The sequence below is a fragment of the Coturnix japonica genome, chromosome 3 (assembly GCF_054131305.1).
Source record: "Coturnix japonica strain WE chromosome 3, WE-NBRP24, whole genome shotgun sequence".
Classification (NCBI taxonomy): Eukaryota; Metazoa; Chordata; class Aves; order Galliformes; family Phasianidae; genus Coturnix; species Coturnix japonica.
The window spans coordinates 62,979,579-62,993,964 of record NC_140665.1 but is presented as its reverse complement, the minus strand read 5'-3'; the positions used below and the strand labels follow the sequence as shown (position 1 = coordinate 62,993,964).

The 14,386-nt window shown below is 39.4% G+C and overlaps 1 protein-coding gene across 6 annotated transcripts in view; it reads right to left on the bottom strand.

Moving 5' to 3' along the window:
- REV3L (REV3 like, DNA directed polymerase zeta catalytic subunit) overlaps window positions 1-14,386 on the bottom strand; it is a 102,603-nt gene that overhangs the window by 60,718 nt on the left and 27,499 nt on the right. For all 6 annotated transcript variants that reach the window (XR_014944846.1, XM_015858598.3, XM_015858599.3 and 3 more), the window contains exon 2: window positions 2,819-3,008. Coding sequence is in view for 5 of the 6 variants with exons in the window: in XM_015858598.3 (XP_015714084.2) it covers window positions 2,819-3,008 (190 nt within the window). In the remaining variant the exon portion in view is untranslated. The remainder of the gene's footprint in view (window positions 1-2,818; window positions 3,009-14,386) is intronic.

The following is a 14,386-nucleotide window of genomic DNA, read 5'->3' as shown; positions in this document are numbered from 1 at the left end:
AAAGATAAAAACAATAGGCTCTATGCATGTCAAATTACCTAAAACCTAAAAGGTTCACTTAAACACTTCTGGCTTAGCACTGTTTCTCACCTTCCTCATATGTAAACACACTGATGCCACACCATCATAATAGTACTTTCATTAAATTTATTAGCACTGGACTGCTTCAAAAACAGTGTTCAGCTCTTCTGAGAAACGCTGTAACAAATTCACTGAGGACATTAATTTCACAGATCAGGTGTAAATGAGTAAATATCAGCTGTGTAATATAAATAACTGAACAATGAGAGCAGCTTAAAAGAATGAATAGCTGCCCCTTTTCAGTGATTACTAGTCATCTCGTGCACTAAATGAGGCATGAATCCTGAAGAAAATAGGATTTGAGAATGCAATTAAAGAATACATGTCATAATGAATATGTCAAGGCTAAGCTGAGGCTGTGCAGGCAATATTAATTTTGGTATTACTTGACTGAATTACTGACTTTTCAGCATCAAGAACGCTAATCTAATCTAACATGCTTGTAATACAGCATGTTAAGGAAACAGGCCATAATTCAATACATTGGGTGAATGCAAGAAGTCTACAGTTCACAGCAATAATGACCGAAGTCAACAGAACTCCCAATATGCACATATTCAATTGTTACTTATACAAAATATTATTAAAAAGTTGAGTTTCCATGTTTAAAAAAAAAGTAATAAGAAGGTTTTCAGTCCTAAATTAAATGCAGACTCAACAATGCAGATGATCTTTATGTGATCATACACTATACGTGATAGGAAACACTTAGATCTGGTACTAAGGAACATGGTTTAGTAGGGACATATTGGCGGTAGGCGGACTGTTGGACTAGATGATCTTGGAGGTCTTTTCCAACTTTGGTGATTCTATAATTCTGTGAAATACACACATTGAGAGTGAACTGTTTCAAAGATGTTTATGGTATTAAAACTGAGGTGCACTGAAGCAACAAAACTGAAACTGTTATGCTGAAAAAGAGGAAATGAGATCTTGTATGATTAAGCAATCTCTCATATAAATAGTAATAAACTTAATGATATTTTATATACATACAATGAGGTATAATGGCTCAATGCACTGTTGGTAAGTAAATTAAGAACAACTTGTTTGAAGTTAGCACTTGCAAGGCAATGGATCCATACTCACATTGACATCAAAGCCCATAAAGTAATATTTACAACATTTACAAAGTAAGATATGAAATCCTACTTTAACTTCACAAAACAGAAGGAAATTATATTTCACCTGCTTATTCAAGGGCCTTTGCTAAGCTTGGAAGCTAACATAACAAATATCCTATTATACCTGTAAGGGCTTAGAGAACAGCTTTCCTACTGATATAGAGAAAAATGGGTAGGATATCTCCAAGATTTAAAGAAAAACAGGCTTCTCAACACAGAGATACTTTAACATCTACAACCAAAACCTAATTTCAGTTAGAACAGAAAAAAACCCAAACATTTCTGTCACTACACAAGAATGTCTATCTAACCAGGTAAAAGATAAAGGTGTATTACAATTTCTCTTAGGGGCATTCCCTTAGCCTCTTATGCAAGGAAATAAAATACATCCAACAGTCTTTCCAATGCTTCTCTGAAGTGAAGAGCATGTGATTTTCAGTAAAGACTGCTTTGAAACTCTAAGGCAAAACAGGTGAAAAAAGGGCAGGCTGCTACTCGGTTTGTTGTGTTCTCACTGATTCAAGGAGGAAAGACTGCCTTCAGCAGGTTAATCCATCCAGGCTACATTGTTAAGATGAACAGCTATGCCAGTATTCATACAGCTTTCAGAAAAAAAAGGAGAAATGAAGAAAAAACATGGCAGGCTAGAATTCCTGCTATTGCATAAACAAGTCCTGATTAATATTAAAAAATACATACTGTTGTCACTTTGCCAGCAGTACTTAGAAGACAGCACTACAATTGGCTGGGAACAGAAAGATTTTCTTCCCAAACCTAACATTTAGAAAGGACATATTTCAAAAGACCATAAAAAAAAAGAAAAAAAAAAAGGAAGAGGTAGCGCTGCATTGTACTGAAAATTAGCATTTACATTGTTTCACAGGTGAAAGATTTAATGTATATACAAACCCTGTTCCTTCAGGACAGCTTCCTATTATTCACCATGATTTGACACATTTTACAATCCTTGCTTATGCCAGTCACATAAAAATTGATCAAGAGAATCCTTAAAATGTTAACATTCAGTAATAATACATATAAAGCTACACCAAATAAAAACAGAACATTCAGCTTGACAGATAAGTGAGTAATGTTGAAGACCTGGTTCATGCCCTGAGCTGCCAGAAGGATCAATGTAAAACATGACCTGACAGTCCCATGATGGACCTTCTAGAGGTGCCATCTTAGACTACTGATACATAAAAACAAAGAAGACCTACAGGTAGACTCCTGCAAGATATGCCTGGTAACAGGGTACTTAGAATTACCCAGACAGGTAGAAAATGATGTTGGGAACATACTGATATGGTAGCAGAGGCAGAAAAATACTCAAAAGAACAGAGCTGGAAAACAATAGCAGTAGGATCCAATTTAGTTACAAAATGTTTGAGTCAAGTATAACTGTTGATCGTTAGATCAAAGCAAGTGAAAAGAGTATTTAATAGTTGTGCAGGCCTGTATGAAGGCAGACAGAGAAGAAAAGGGGAAAAAAAAAAAAAAGGAATAAATAGAAAGGAAGAGCCCATAGTCCTATAAGTCCAAGTATTTCTAAATAGAACTGCAGAAAGCACTTCAAAACAAGTTAAAAAAGAATCTTAACAGGTCATACTTACATTCCAGATACTAATGACACTTTGAAAACATGTTGAATAGTAGAAGACGGATTGCCTAAAGCAACATTAAGTGCTCTGTCAATGCTGAATGCCACTTGGCGGAGATAGTGCTCTGGATTCTGACCAAAGCCATCATATGGTACATAGAGGTAAGGAAAGACACCATGCAAGTGGAGACACGTCTTCTGACCTAAAAAGAGAAGGCAAAAATTTATTTTCTAATGACATATTTATTTAATTAGTCACAGAATTTGAACATTTTCAGGCTATTTTCAAGTTCTGCAGACAGGATAAACTGATGAAATAAGAGATCCAATTAATACAAAAGGTACCGATTCTCACATTTGATTTATTGATTTATTGATTATTGATTAAAGCAATAGAGGACAAGATTAGATGACATAATGACAAATTCTGTTGTAATCTAAACATGATCCTAACAATTTTCTTTATGATGAGACAACGCCACTCTGAAAATAACTTTGCATAGTGATTTAGTGTTGGATGGTTTAACACCCGTCATAAGTCTTCAAGACTTATCACTGGTCAATGAAAAAGGTTCACAGAAAACTAACGTGTGTAAGCACACATTCAGCAGCTCCCACCCCACTGTACAAAGTATATAAGTCTGTATTTTATCTAGGTAGGCACTTTGCATGGAGACAGCACAGCAGTGCCCAAAGGCAATGCTTTAATCAACCATGAGATAAACACTAAGAAGAGGCTGCACAGCCTCAGTGGCCCACAACTCTAATGAACCAGATTTCCAAAAGTTTATTCTTTCAAGCTGAGATTACTTCTTGGCAAATGGACTTCTACGCTCACCCCCACATTAGTGCTCCGCTGGCCACCCAGTAACGACAGCTGTAGGTCCATTAAAGAGCAGGCAGAGCAGACAGAGTCAGGACACCTGCACATTTTTACACCTTTGAAACATGTGCCTTCACATATCATTAACCAGCACAGATTTTTGTTTTTAAACTGGGGTTCAGATCCATTGTTCTTTCTTCAAATATTTACTAGTCCCTCACGTAACGTCCCAGAGTGAAAGAAATCTCTTAGAGGATGCTAACACATGGGATGTCCTCCAAGGTGATTTTTCTTTTAAACCTTCTAGAAGTTGAACCCATCAAGTCTCTTCAGTAATGTTTAAATAGCACCTTAATACACACTCGTAATCTTGAGGTCACCACCTATAACAAATTCTGCCCATGCTAAAGAAACTAAACAACATGAACTAGAAGTCTTTAAATGGCAAACTGAAGGGCAGAATCAACAGCTTTATATGGCAAGAAAACCTCTAATCCCATTGTGAGAGGAGTCATTTATTAGTAGCATGTGAATGGAGAGAGCACTGATCTGTGCAGTGATAGCAGACAATTAATGTTCTGTATCAAGTTACAAACAAATGTGCCTCTCCACATCTGTATTTAACACTGATTGAAACAGGGCTTTTTCTCCCCTGACTAAAATTACAAGTGGTCGAAGTCCTTAAGATTCTTCATATTTTTATTTTTAAAAAATGTTTTAAACATATCTAAGTGTCACACTCAGAGAGAAATTCACATTATACTCACATACGTTTGTCTGAATGCTTGCACCAAAATATCTTTGCTTTAACGGTTGCCAAACTATTCTGGATTATAACAAAATTGGGTTGCCCTACAAAACGAAATTACAAAGCACCAGACTAAATAAACCAGCGGCATGGTATGAAGTTATTATTTAAATAGAACAATCACTTAATAATTCCTTTAGAGCTAACATCTGATTAGTCAACTTAAGTGAGTTAAAAATAAAGGTATATTCATTTCAATTGCAAATATTTAAGATAGTTTTGCTGACCTGAAACACCACTTTATTGCTTAATACAAAAACACGTACAAAGAAAGCTCCCTTATGCTTCTTTTTCTCACCTTCCTTTTGCCCTTTATGTGCAAAAACCCCAAACCGATCATGGAAAACACTGTAGCTTCCAAGTGACCAAAGCACCAAACAACCATTTAGTTCCAGGGAAATCTTACAAACCATCCACACTGAATCACTCCCTCGTTTTTGACTCTGCCAGGAAAGCAAACATGCTGCTGCTGATGGAAGGCTGCAAGCCGGCAAGCATCTTTTAAGTTATGTGGGTTTGTACAGTTACTCACTTTGATCCTTGTCAGTATTCATTCATTTATCATGATATTTGGTTATACTGTTTTTATTTACGGTCCACATTATTGCAAGTCTTACCGTACTAGTGTAAGAACTGAGTCACTTGTTTCCATCATCTAGGTGAAAGCACCAAATTGCAGCCGAGGTTGTGGTGTTGTGTCTGAGGCTCAGGCTCCAGGAGCAGCAGCCACGGTTTGTGCTAAGCCACTATAGATTCCTGGGGATTCCTTCCAGGAAAGCCACAAGAAGAAAACACATCCACCCACTGAGGAGCTCAGACCACACAGACTTACCAATTAACATCAATTAAAGCCTTGGCATTGGATAAGGTTAAAAAGTTTTATGCTTTAAGCATGTCAAATCTCATGTTTCTCTCTCTCTTTTTTTTTTTTTTTTCCTGGAGATATAGACAGAAGCAAATCTGTACCGCTGGAACAACAGTGACAGCCTACAGCAACCAGCTGATGTTTTTACACCCACCCATTGCTTTCTTTAAAGCTGCAGAATCCATGGAAGTGGTGCTTTACAGCAGATTCTGCAGGTGGGCCGTGCAGACTGTGCAACTGCCCTCCTCAGTCTCCCAGTGCAAAACTGAAAGCCTAGCAGTGGTCTCAAGAGCAAATAACTTATCAGCAAATAACAGTGTTCCATGCTACAGCATATGTACATCACCACTACCCTGCATGCAAGAGCAATGTGTATGATGGCTCTATTAACAAATGGACATACTGTGTATGTAAATGCAACACTTGATGATGATAACCAGCAAACAGGAGGAGGATGCTGCCCAGAAGCCCCTCTATAGCCCAAACTCTGTTAAAGAATGGGATCTACACAAGGTTGAGTTACCTGCAAATAACAGACCAGGCACAGCAGTACACAATGCAAAGGGGCTGCTGAGTAAATGTACAGATTCCTAGAAGCAAAGCTATGGCTCACAAACTTTTTTCAGGCACTGAATGAAGCAGTGAATTAATGAATGAGATGTGCTGCTGTAACATGGGAAAGGAGCAATACACAAAGCCCTGAGATACTACAATTTACTCAATTAGCAAACTGTCTACGCTCTGTGAAAAGAAAAATGTTCAACCAAACATCAACATAGATGAATAGACAACATAATAATGAATCAATCACAGAATCACAGAATGACCCGGGTTGGAAGGGACCTCAAGGATCATGTAGTTCCAACCCCCCTGCCTGGCAGGGCCACCAAACATACACCTTTACTAGATCAGGTTGCCCAGGGCCCCGTCCAACCTGGTCTTGAACACCTCCAAGGACGGGGCATCCACAACCTCCCTGGGCAGCCTGTTCCAGGGCATGGAAAGAATATATATATATATTTTTAGACAGGAAAGTGAACCTTACGGGCTTTTTTTAGACATAGCCTCAAACCCATACTTATTAAAGCAAGTGACAAAAATGGTACTGAAGTATTAAAACCAAACATAGCTTTTGTGTACTTGAAACCCATGAGACAGGGATTAAAAAAGTAAGCCTGCTAATTTTTGAAGATGGTTGCTGTATGCATTACAATTAGGAACACATGCCAGATGTAATCCTTGCTCTACTGTCATTCAAAACATTAGAAGAAAAAGCTGTCATAAGCCTGAAACAGAAAACTTCAGTATGATTAGGAGAACTGAAAGCAGTAGGGTAAAGGAATGTAAAACTGCTAGGTTGGACAACAAGAACAAGCAAGAACTGATTTCTTCTATCCACTAGAAAGCTCAGCCACACAGGAACAGAAAAAAACAAGATGGGATTTATACAGTATCGCTGTACAGCTGAGGTTGGAAGGGACCTCTGGAGGGTCATTTGGTCCAACCCACCCGCTCAAGCATATGCAGAAGTCATTTCCTAGTACAGCAAGATAGAGAGCCTGAGGATTACCATTCCAGTGTCCTCTGAGACACGCTTTTTCACCATCTGAAAATAAAACTGACTCAGTCTGAGCTTCTAAAAATATCTCTGAGCTGAGATAAAACTGGACAAATCCCAGTACAAAAGAAAAATGTAAAAAAATAAAATAAAATAGGGACCTTATTGTGTTGTCCAGTTCAGGAATAAATTTAGACAAGGTTCTCAACACATGCTCAAATGACGTGAAGCAACAGATTTACCACAGCTGGCACATGGATGTCTTATATGAATTAGGGCAGGAGACGATGGAAGTCCATCTGCTTCTGAATTTCACAGCATGGTTTGGGTTGGAAGGGATCTTTATAGATCACCCGGTCCTTCCCTTTTGCCAGAGGCAGAGACACTGGCTACTAAGTAAGATTGCCCAAAAGCCCATCCTAGCTTGGAATACTTCCAAGAATGGGGCATCTACAATCTCTTTGGTCAACAACTTCCAGTGTTTTCTCCCATTACAGTAAAATTTTCTCATCTAATCCATCAGTGTCTTTCTTATACTGGAGATTCCTGAGCTGGATGCAGTATTCCCTTGTGAGATCCCGCCTGGAGAATCACCTCCCTTGACTTGCTGGCTACACTTCAGTTTACGCAGCCTAGGGATACATGATTTGCCTCCTGCGCTGCAAGCACACACGATCAGTTCAAATCCAACTTTTCACCTACCAGAATCCCCAAGTCCCTCCCTACAGGGCTGCTCTCAGGCAAATTTTTGCCCTCTCCTACAGAACTATTCGAGGATTAACACTCCAGCAATGGGTGAGTTCATGCAGTTATCACTTCCAGTTATTTCTTCCAAAAGATTTTCACTCTTATGGGAGGAATGTCTGAGCACAGCATGTAGATGAGCCTAAACCAGTGCAGTTTATATCCTACAGTAATTAAGTAGACTGGAATCTACTAGGGCCCTACTTTATACTGTAAATACAATTTTTGGGATAGAAGGTTACATATTTGAGTCAGAGCCTTCAATCTCTAACATACATGGAAACATTTATTCCAGTAGCTATTGTAAAAGGGACAGATAAACAGTTTTTAATTAAGTATGTTTGAATTCAAATGGATTGTTTGGGTATAGATGTACAACTCTTTCATAATTCTTCAGTCAGTAACTGCCCCTCCTACCAACCAATACCTCCACGTTCATGAAAAGAAAAAATAAAATAAAAAGCTCATCCATCAGGAAAATGAGGGCCTGTGATTCATTATAGCTTGATTATTTCTCACCCTTGATGTAGAGATCCTTAAAGAGGAGAAGGACTGTGTTTTCTATTTAAAATTAGGAATCTCTGTATCGTTGGTGCATACTGAATTAATACCTCTTAGAAGAGTAGCAGATACCCTCAAAACTCCGAAATTGTACCCAGCTTTAACACTTCTTACCCAGTTCTTTAGCACTTCTGCATCAGGAAAATCAAAATAACCCAACCATACGAAAAACATATAACCTCAACCTTCTAACTACAGAACAGCTTAAGAGCAACAAGCAAAGGAAGTAAACAAACTTGTTCTTCCACTTGAACTAAAGGAGAAACAAAGAAAAGCAGAACATTCAGATGTAATTTTCAAATACATTTAAAAAGGAATGCAAACATACGTGATAACTAACTGTGCTAGGAGAAAAAAGGCAAAAAAATAAAATAGTATGAGGAAGATTCCTGTATTTAAAAACAAAGATGAAAGTTTGGAATAAATATCACACCACCTCGGTGGTTTTCTAAAAGCAGATAAGGAAATCTGTTTTGGGGGAGCTTCCTCCAAACTAATGTACTTAAAGGAATCTCTGTGCTCAGATCCGCAGTCAGTTTCTAGATTCAAACAATAAGTCCACAAGCTTTCTTGGATCCATTATCTTCCAAATAACAAATACCTCTGCAATTATTTAACCAACAGGTTAGGTCTCAAGGTCTTGAGAAGCCTGGAATGCTTCTATGGCTCGGAGATTCAATGATGACAGCACAGGAAACACCAAAAAAAATTACATTTGCAACACGGATTTTAACAGAGAGAATGAATATACACCTTAACTGTTGAACCTCTAAGTGATATATTTTCAACTAATTCATTTGCAAGTATTTTTTTTTTAAACATAAAATCTAAAATATCTTTATTAAAAACACAAAATGTAGGGGACAACCCAGTTCAGTCTGGAAAGACATACAACTGCCACAGAGAACTGAACTCCATGAGATACTTCAAACTATGAGGTACATACAGAACAAATAATCTCTGCAGTTGCTCACCCTAGATTACACGCTTGACTTTATTACCGATGGAAAATATCAGTTGAAGCAAGGCTTCATCTTACTGAGGATTTTTAACTTCTTTTTTTCATTTCTATCTGGAAATATGTAACAGGCTCCTCCTTTCTTGAATCAATTAACGTATCTTCTGAATGTGACATCAGAAAATAACACTGTTTTCAATTTCAAAAACACTACTGAAAAACCTAGCCATTTATAGGATGACACACCTGTAAAGGTACATCAGCAAGGGACAACTATTACCTACAGCTAACATTAGGTACAATAACTGAGTACATACTGGAGAACATTGAAAAAATCTAAAACATGAAATCTGTTGTCAAGAACCCAAACTAGATCCAGGAAAATCAAAAGGACTGTTTGTTGCCAAAGACTATTGCTCTAAATTCTAGGCAAAAAAAACCCCTAACACTCATTATGATGAGGTTAGAATTGTTTTCATCAGCATGGCCTTTCCACATACACTTTTCAGAAATGAGGAATATGATAAATTCATGAACACCCCAAACTTGTGTAATCCCAGTGAAGTGGTACACTGTAGGATATAAACACTCTCACGAGTCAGATTAGTTTACATTAACAAATAAATGACAGCATATTCTGTTTTGTCTTGCTCTGTTCTTCATAGGGAAACTAACTGTGAGTACTTTCTAGACTCTTTTCCTTTTTTCCCCTATATGTTCATTAAGACCTCCAGCTTGCACATAACTGTCTCAACTCAGCCAATTCCTCTACCAGGAAGCTAGATAAAACGCTCCACTAAAATAAGCAGGGTTTATATGTATTGATTTTATTATTTATGTATACACAGCAAGGTTTGGTAGCAGGACTGCTGGGGTGGCCTCTGCAAAGCAAAGCCCAGCAGCCACCCTACATCAGATCAGAGGGACCTACTGCTGTCAAGAGCTGAACTGTAAGTGATGCTGGGTGTGCCTCTGAGAGCAGACTGAAGAATGGGAAAAAACTACAGTGCTACAGCAGCTGGGAGAAAGGAGTAAGAAATGTGAGAGAAACAGTCCTGCACACACCAAGGTCAGTGCAGGAGAAGGGCAGGAACAGAGAAGTTCCCTGCAGCCCAGGAGAGTCCCATCATGAACCAGGCTCATCATGCTTAACTTTTAATGAAATAAGTTCTTAATTTGTTATTTGTTCAAAGCTTAACATTTTTGGAGAGGCAACAACTTAAGGAGTGCTAGGAGTACTTCCTTACCTTACACACCTCTTAAATTACTCCAAACTTTTGAAAGGGATATAGAGTATGTGACAATAATAGTAGAGACAAAGCTTCCTGATAGGAGAAGAAACCATGTCCTAAATACTACTGGCTGTACTAGGGTTTACCCATCCAGGTGCTGGCAGCAGGGGTGGCCTCTGTAAGAAGAAGCAGACAGGTCCAGCTGGCCTCAACAGACCCACCACAGAGCTCGGCTGAGTTCACTACCAAAGCTGCTGGAACCTCTGGGAAAACAGGCTTAAGGGGGAACACCAATGTCAAAGAAAGGAGGAAGAACAGATATCCCCTGCAGCACTCAGAAGGGCCCACGCTGGAGGAGAGGGCAGGTGACATACAGAAGGAAGCAGAGGCAGAGAGAAACCATGGTGAAAATGACCTGACTGTCACCTTCTCCAGTCATCCCCTGTGTGTGACTTGCAGGATGAGGTGATGTGGTCTGGGGAGTCTGGAGTGAAGCTGAGCCTGAGAAAAGGGGAAGAAAGGTGCAGGTTTATGTTTGAGTTTGTTTCTCACTACCTGAATTTCTTTCAATGGACAATAAATTAATGTTCTGGCTGTGAGCCTTCTGGATCCTATAACCTTTTTCAGAAGGTTTGAAAAAGGTAACCAAGTAAAGCAAGTCCTAGTATTAATAAACTATACCTGTGGAAAGTAATCTACAATTTTCACAGAAGATTTCAGAGAACTACAGGCAAAAATTTCTGCTCTGAACTTTTACTCAAAGTAGAAGTTTCAGCCTACTCATATTAACTTCATATAAAAGAACACAGATCCCCAAGTCCCTGAGGTAACAAAACTTTCAACGCAACATTAACGTATTTAACCACAAACCTTCCATAAGTTAGCCCTGCTACTGTAACTTACATTGAATACCATAATGACGTAAATGTTATCCATTTGTTGTATTGACATAATAAACAAGGCAGAAGAAAGTAATATGCTTTACAAGCAACTTATCTAAAAAGACATTGGTGACAGATATGCCTGTTCATTAACCTTCCAAGAAAGGCCACCTACAAAAGGCACAGAGTGTTAAAACAGAGTGACTAAGTGCTCTAATGCACTTTTACTTTTAAAAAAGATGCTATAAACTCAGATTGCACTTCTTTTATTCCTCATTCTAAGTTTTCCATAAGGATTCTTGAGATAAGACCCTTGGGTTACACAAGAGAAACTATTTTCAGCTGGTACTCTTAAAGCAGGCTCTGTTACGCTATGAATCAGTCCCCAGCCAAATTCAGTCCCAGGGAGCAACTCCACAGATGAACTACAGAAGCCGTATTCCTCAAAGCTGGTGGTCTAAACCTTAATTCATCTCACAGAAGTGTAAATCCAGAGCAATTCTAATGTTCTTATAACGAAACAAAAAAGCCACACCCAATTTCACTGCCTCTTTTGCCCCCAGATAATTCTACTATACTTTTCATCAATAGATACTCACAATTAACTCAAGAGGTGCTGTGCAATGTGCAAAAATAACTGTAGTGAGTAAAGCAGCATTATAAGACTAGTGATCAGGATATAGCATATTTTTGATGAACGATTTCTCTTCCTCCTTTACACTACCACAGTGTTCTATAAAGCAATCACAGAACAGTAATGCTAATTCCCTGCCATCCAATTACTAGGTAGCCTGCTTGTGAATCAAAAATTGCTCAAGGGTAATAGGCTTACACAAGGAAATAAATCCTTGAAACTCAAAGGAAATGAAACCAGATCTTTTTTACATTCCTACAGGTTCATCCACTGTGTTTCAAATAAATCTTCTGGTGCTGCTCCAAAAGTAATGCCTGATTGATTATGTTGGCCCATGACAACAGAGGGGGAGGTGCTGGTGGTGGAATGGCTGCAGAGGTTGAACCTTCTGACCAATCTGCTGTGACCATGTGACAGATGGCAGCAGAGGGGCAGCCAGACTGAATGGCATCCGACATGGAAGTGTGGATGAAGCAAAGGTGTGCTATTAAATTCCTCCATGCAGAAAAAATGGCACCCACTGACATTCATTAATGCCTGCTGAATGTTGATGGAGATAAAACAGTGGATGTGAGCACAGCAAGACAGTGGGTCATGCATTTCAGCAACAGTGACAGTGACATGAAAGAAAAGCCACATTCCAGGCAGTCGTGCACAGTTGTCACACCAAAATATAGTGTCTCCATTGGCTCATCTGTATGAAACAGATACCGGTGTTGACTATGCTGAAAAAACAGTGTTTTGCAGCTAAGAATCTGCTCTATCAAACAGTGTTGTTGTGCTTGTCGTAGCTGCTATATTTTCCATGGAAATAAACAGGAGGCATTACTTTAGGAGCAAACTGAGTATAGTTCAGCTTTGTCTTCCACTGTGAATAGAGCCCTCAGATCCCCACCACACCCTCAACTGCAGTTTCTAACAAAGTGGTTTCTTTTTCCCCCCACTCCAGGTAAACAAGGATCTACACCACTAATGTCCATACATGCACAGTGTCTGTCAGTCTTCCAATATGATCTTTTGATGCCGCTTCTGCTCTTCTATGTATTACAAAATATGCAAATGAATGCTCTTTCAGTAATACAGCTGGTGTTACTATTTTACTCTGCACATTTTGCAGCGCTATTAAATATCTTACTTCCTATTTCGGTTTCTTTTGTAACATGCTACTTCACTTCCTCACTTGAATTAGGCATCCATCCCCCTCTTTTCATCTACTATAAAGTCTACTGTCTCTTGGCAGCACTTGAAGGGTTTCATGGCTTTCTGCCTGCTCCAGCCTTTCTTTCCAATAAGAATGCCCAGCCTTTGTAGCTCTCTTATCTTACGCTTGTTACAGTCATTAATCGGTAACATACACACTGCTCTAGTTCTGCACATAATTAGAACTGCAAGGCCTTTTTATGTCTCAGTGATGCAGTAAAAAAAAAAAAAAAAAAGAAAATTTAAACATTTGAGCACTTTACAGAAAACATGTATCCAAAGACTGCTTGGCCTGAACAACATCATTTCATGTGGTTGTCTTGTATTCACTCAATAACCTCCAGAGTGGCTGTAAGGACTGTGTAGACTGGATGCTCCGTTTGCCAAGACAACGTATTTATAGCAACGTCTGCATTCTTTAAGAAATGTTTTGAAGTGTTATTCAGAACTAGCTGTTGCAAATGCAGTACCAGCCAATGCAGATATTCCTATTTTACAGGGTCATCTCATTGTCTGTTACATAGAGGCAGGGCGTGGTACTCATCCCATGTTCTGTCAGGTAACATTGCCATTCAATAAACCATACTTAAAAAGGAACTTACCCAGTTTTCAGTGTTATTCAGAAAATAGCACGTCTCCTTGCCTGCGCTGAGTTCAGCACATGCTCCCTGGAACACCCTAACACCAACATGGCGACCACTCAGCATGGCAGACAGGCTGAGGCAGAGACACAGATAGAGGGCCTGCAACCCTTCTGAGCTGATCCATGTACCCAGACTGACCTCCAGAGGAGCACGACAGCTGCCCAGACCTTTGGCTCAGGAATCTGTAGGTCACCCAAGGGACTGAGGTAAGTGAAGGGCGTCATGGGTGCAGGCATGCCCAACTTGAGCAGCTGACCAAGCTGAGAGGAAGTCGCCTGGCTGAGATGAACTCAGCAGTCTGAGAGAGAGATTGATGCCTGGTATTGTGTGGCAGCACAGGCAGACGGCTCTGTCTTGGGGCTCAGCCAGAGAAGGATTCCCACCTGACAGAGGGTAAAAGCACGTGCAGGGTGAGGGAGACTGAACCTTCATCTCCCTGTCCCTAAGGTCCCACTAGCTAATAGATTTCAAGCTCTGGTGTGGGAGACTATGGATAGCAGCTCAAAACCAGAAAGGAGTGATCACATTAAGAAGGTGCAGCTGAGGACCTGAGTCACAACCAGTACTGTTAAAGAAAGGCAAAGGGTCTTAGCAATTGATGAGTCTTTAGTGAGAGGCACTGAGGTACTCATCTGCTGGTGGATTACCCCTCTAGAGAGCTTTGCTGCCTGGT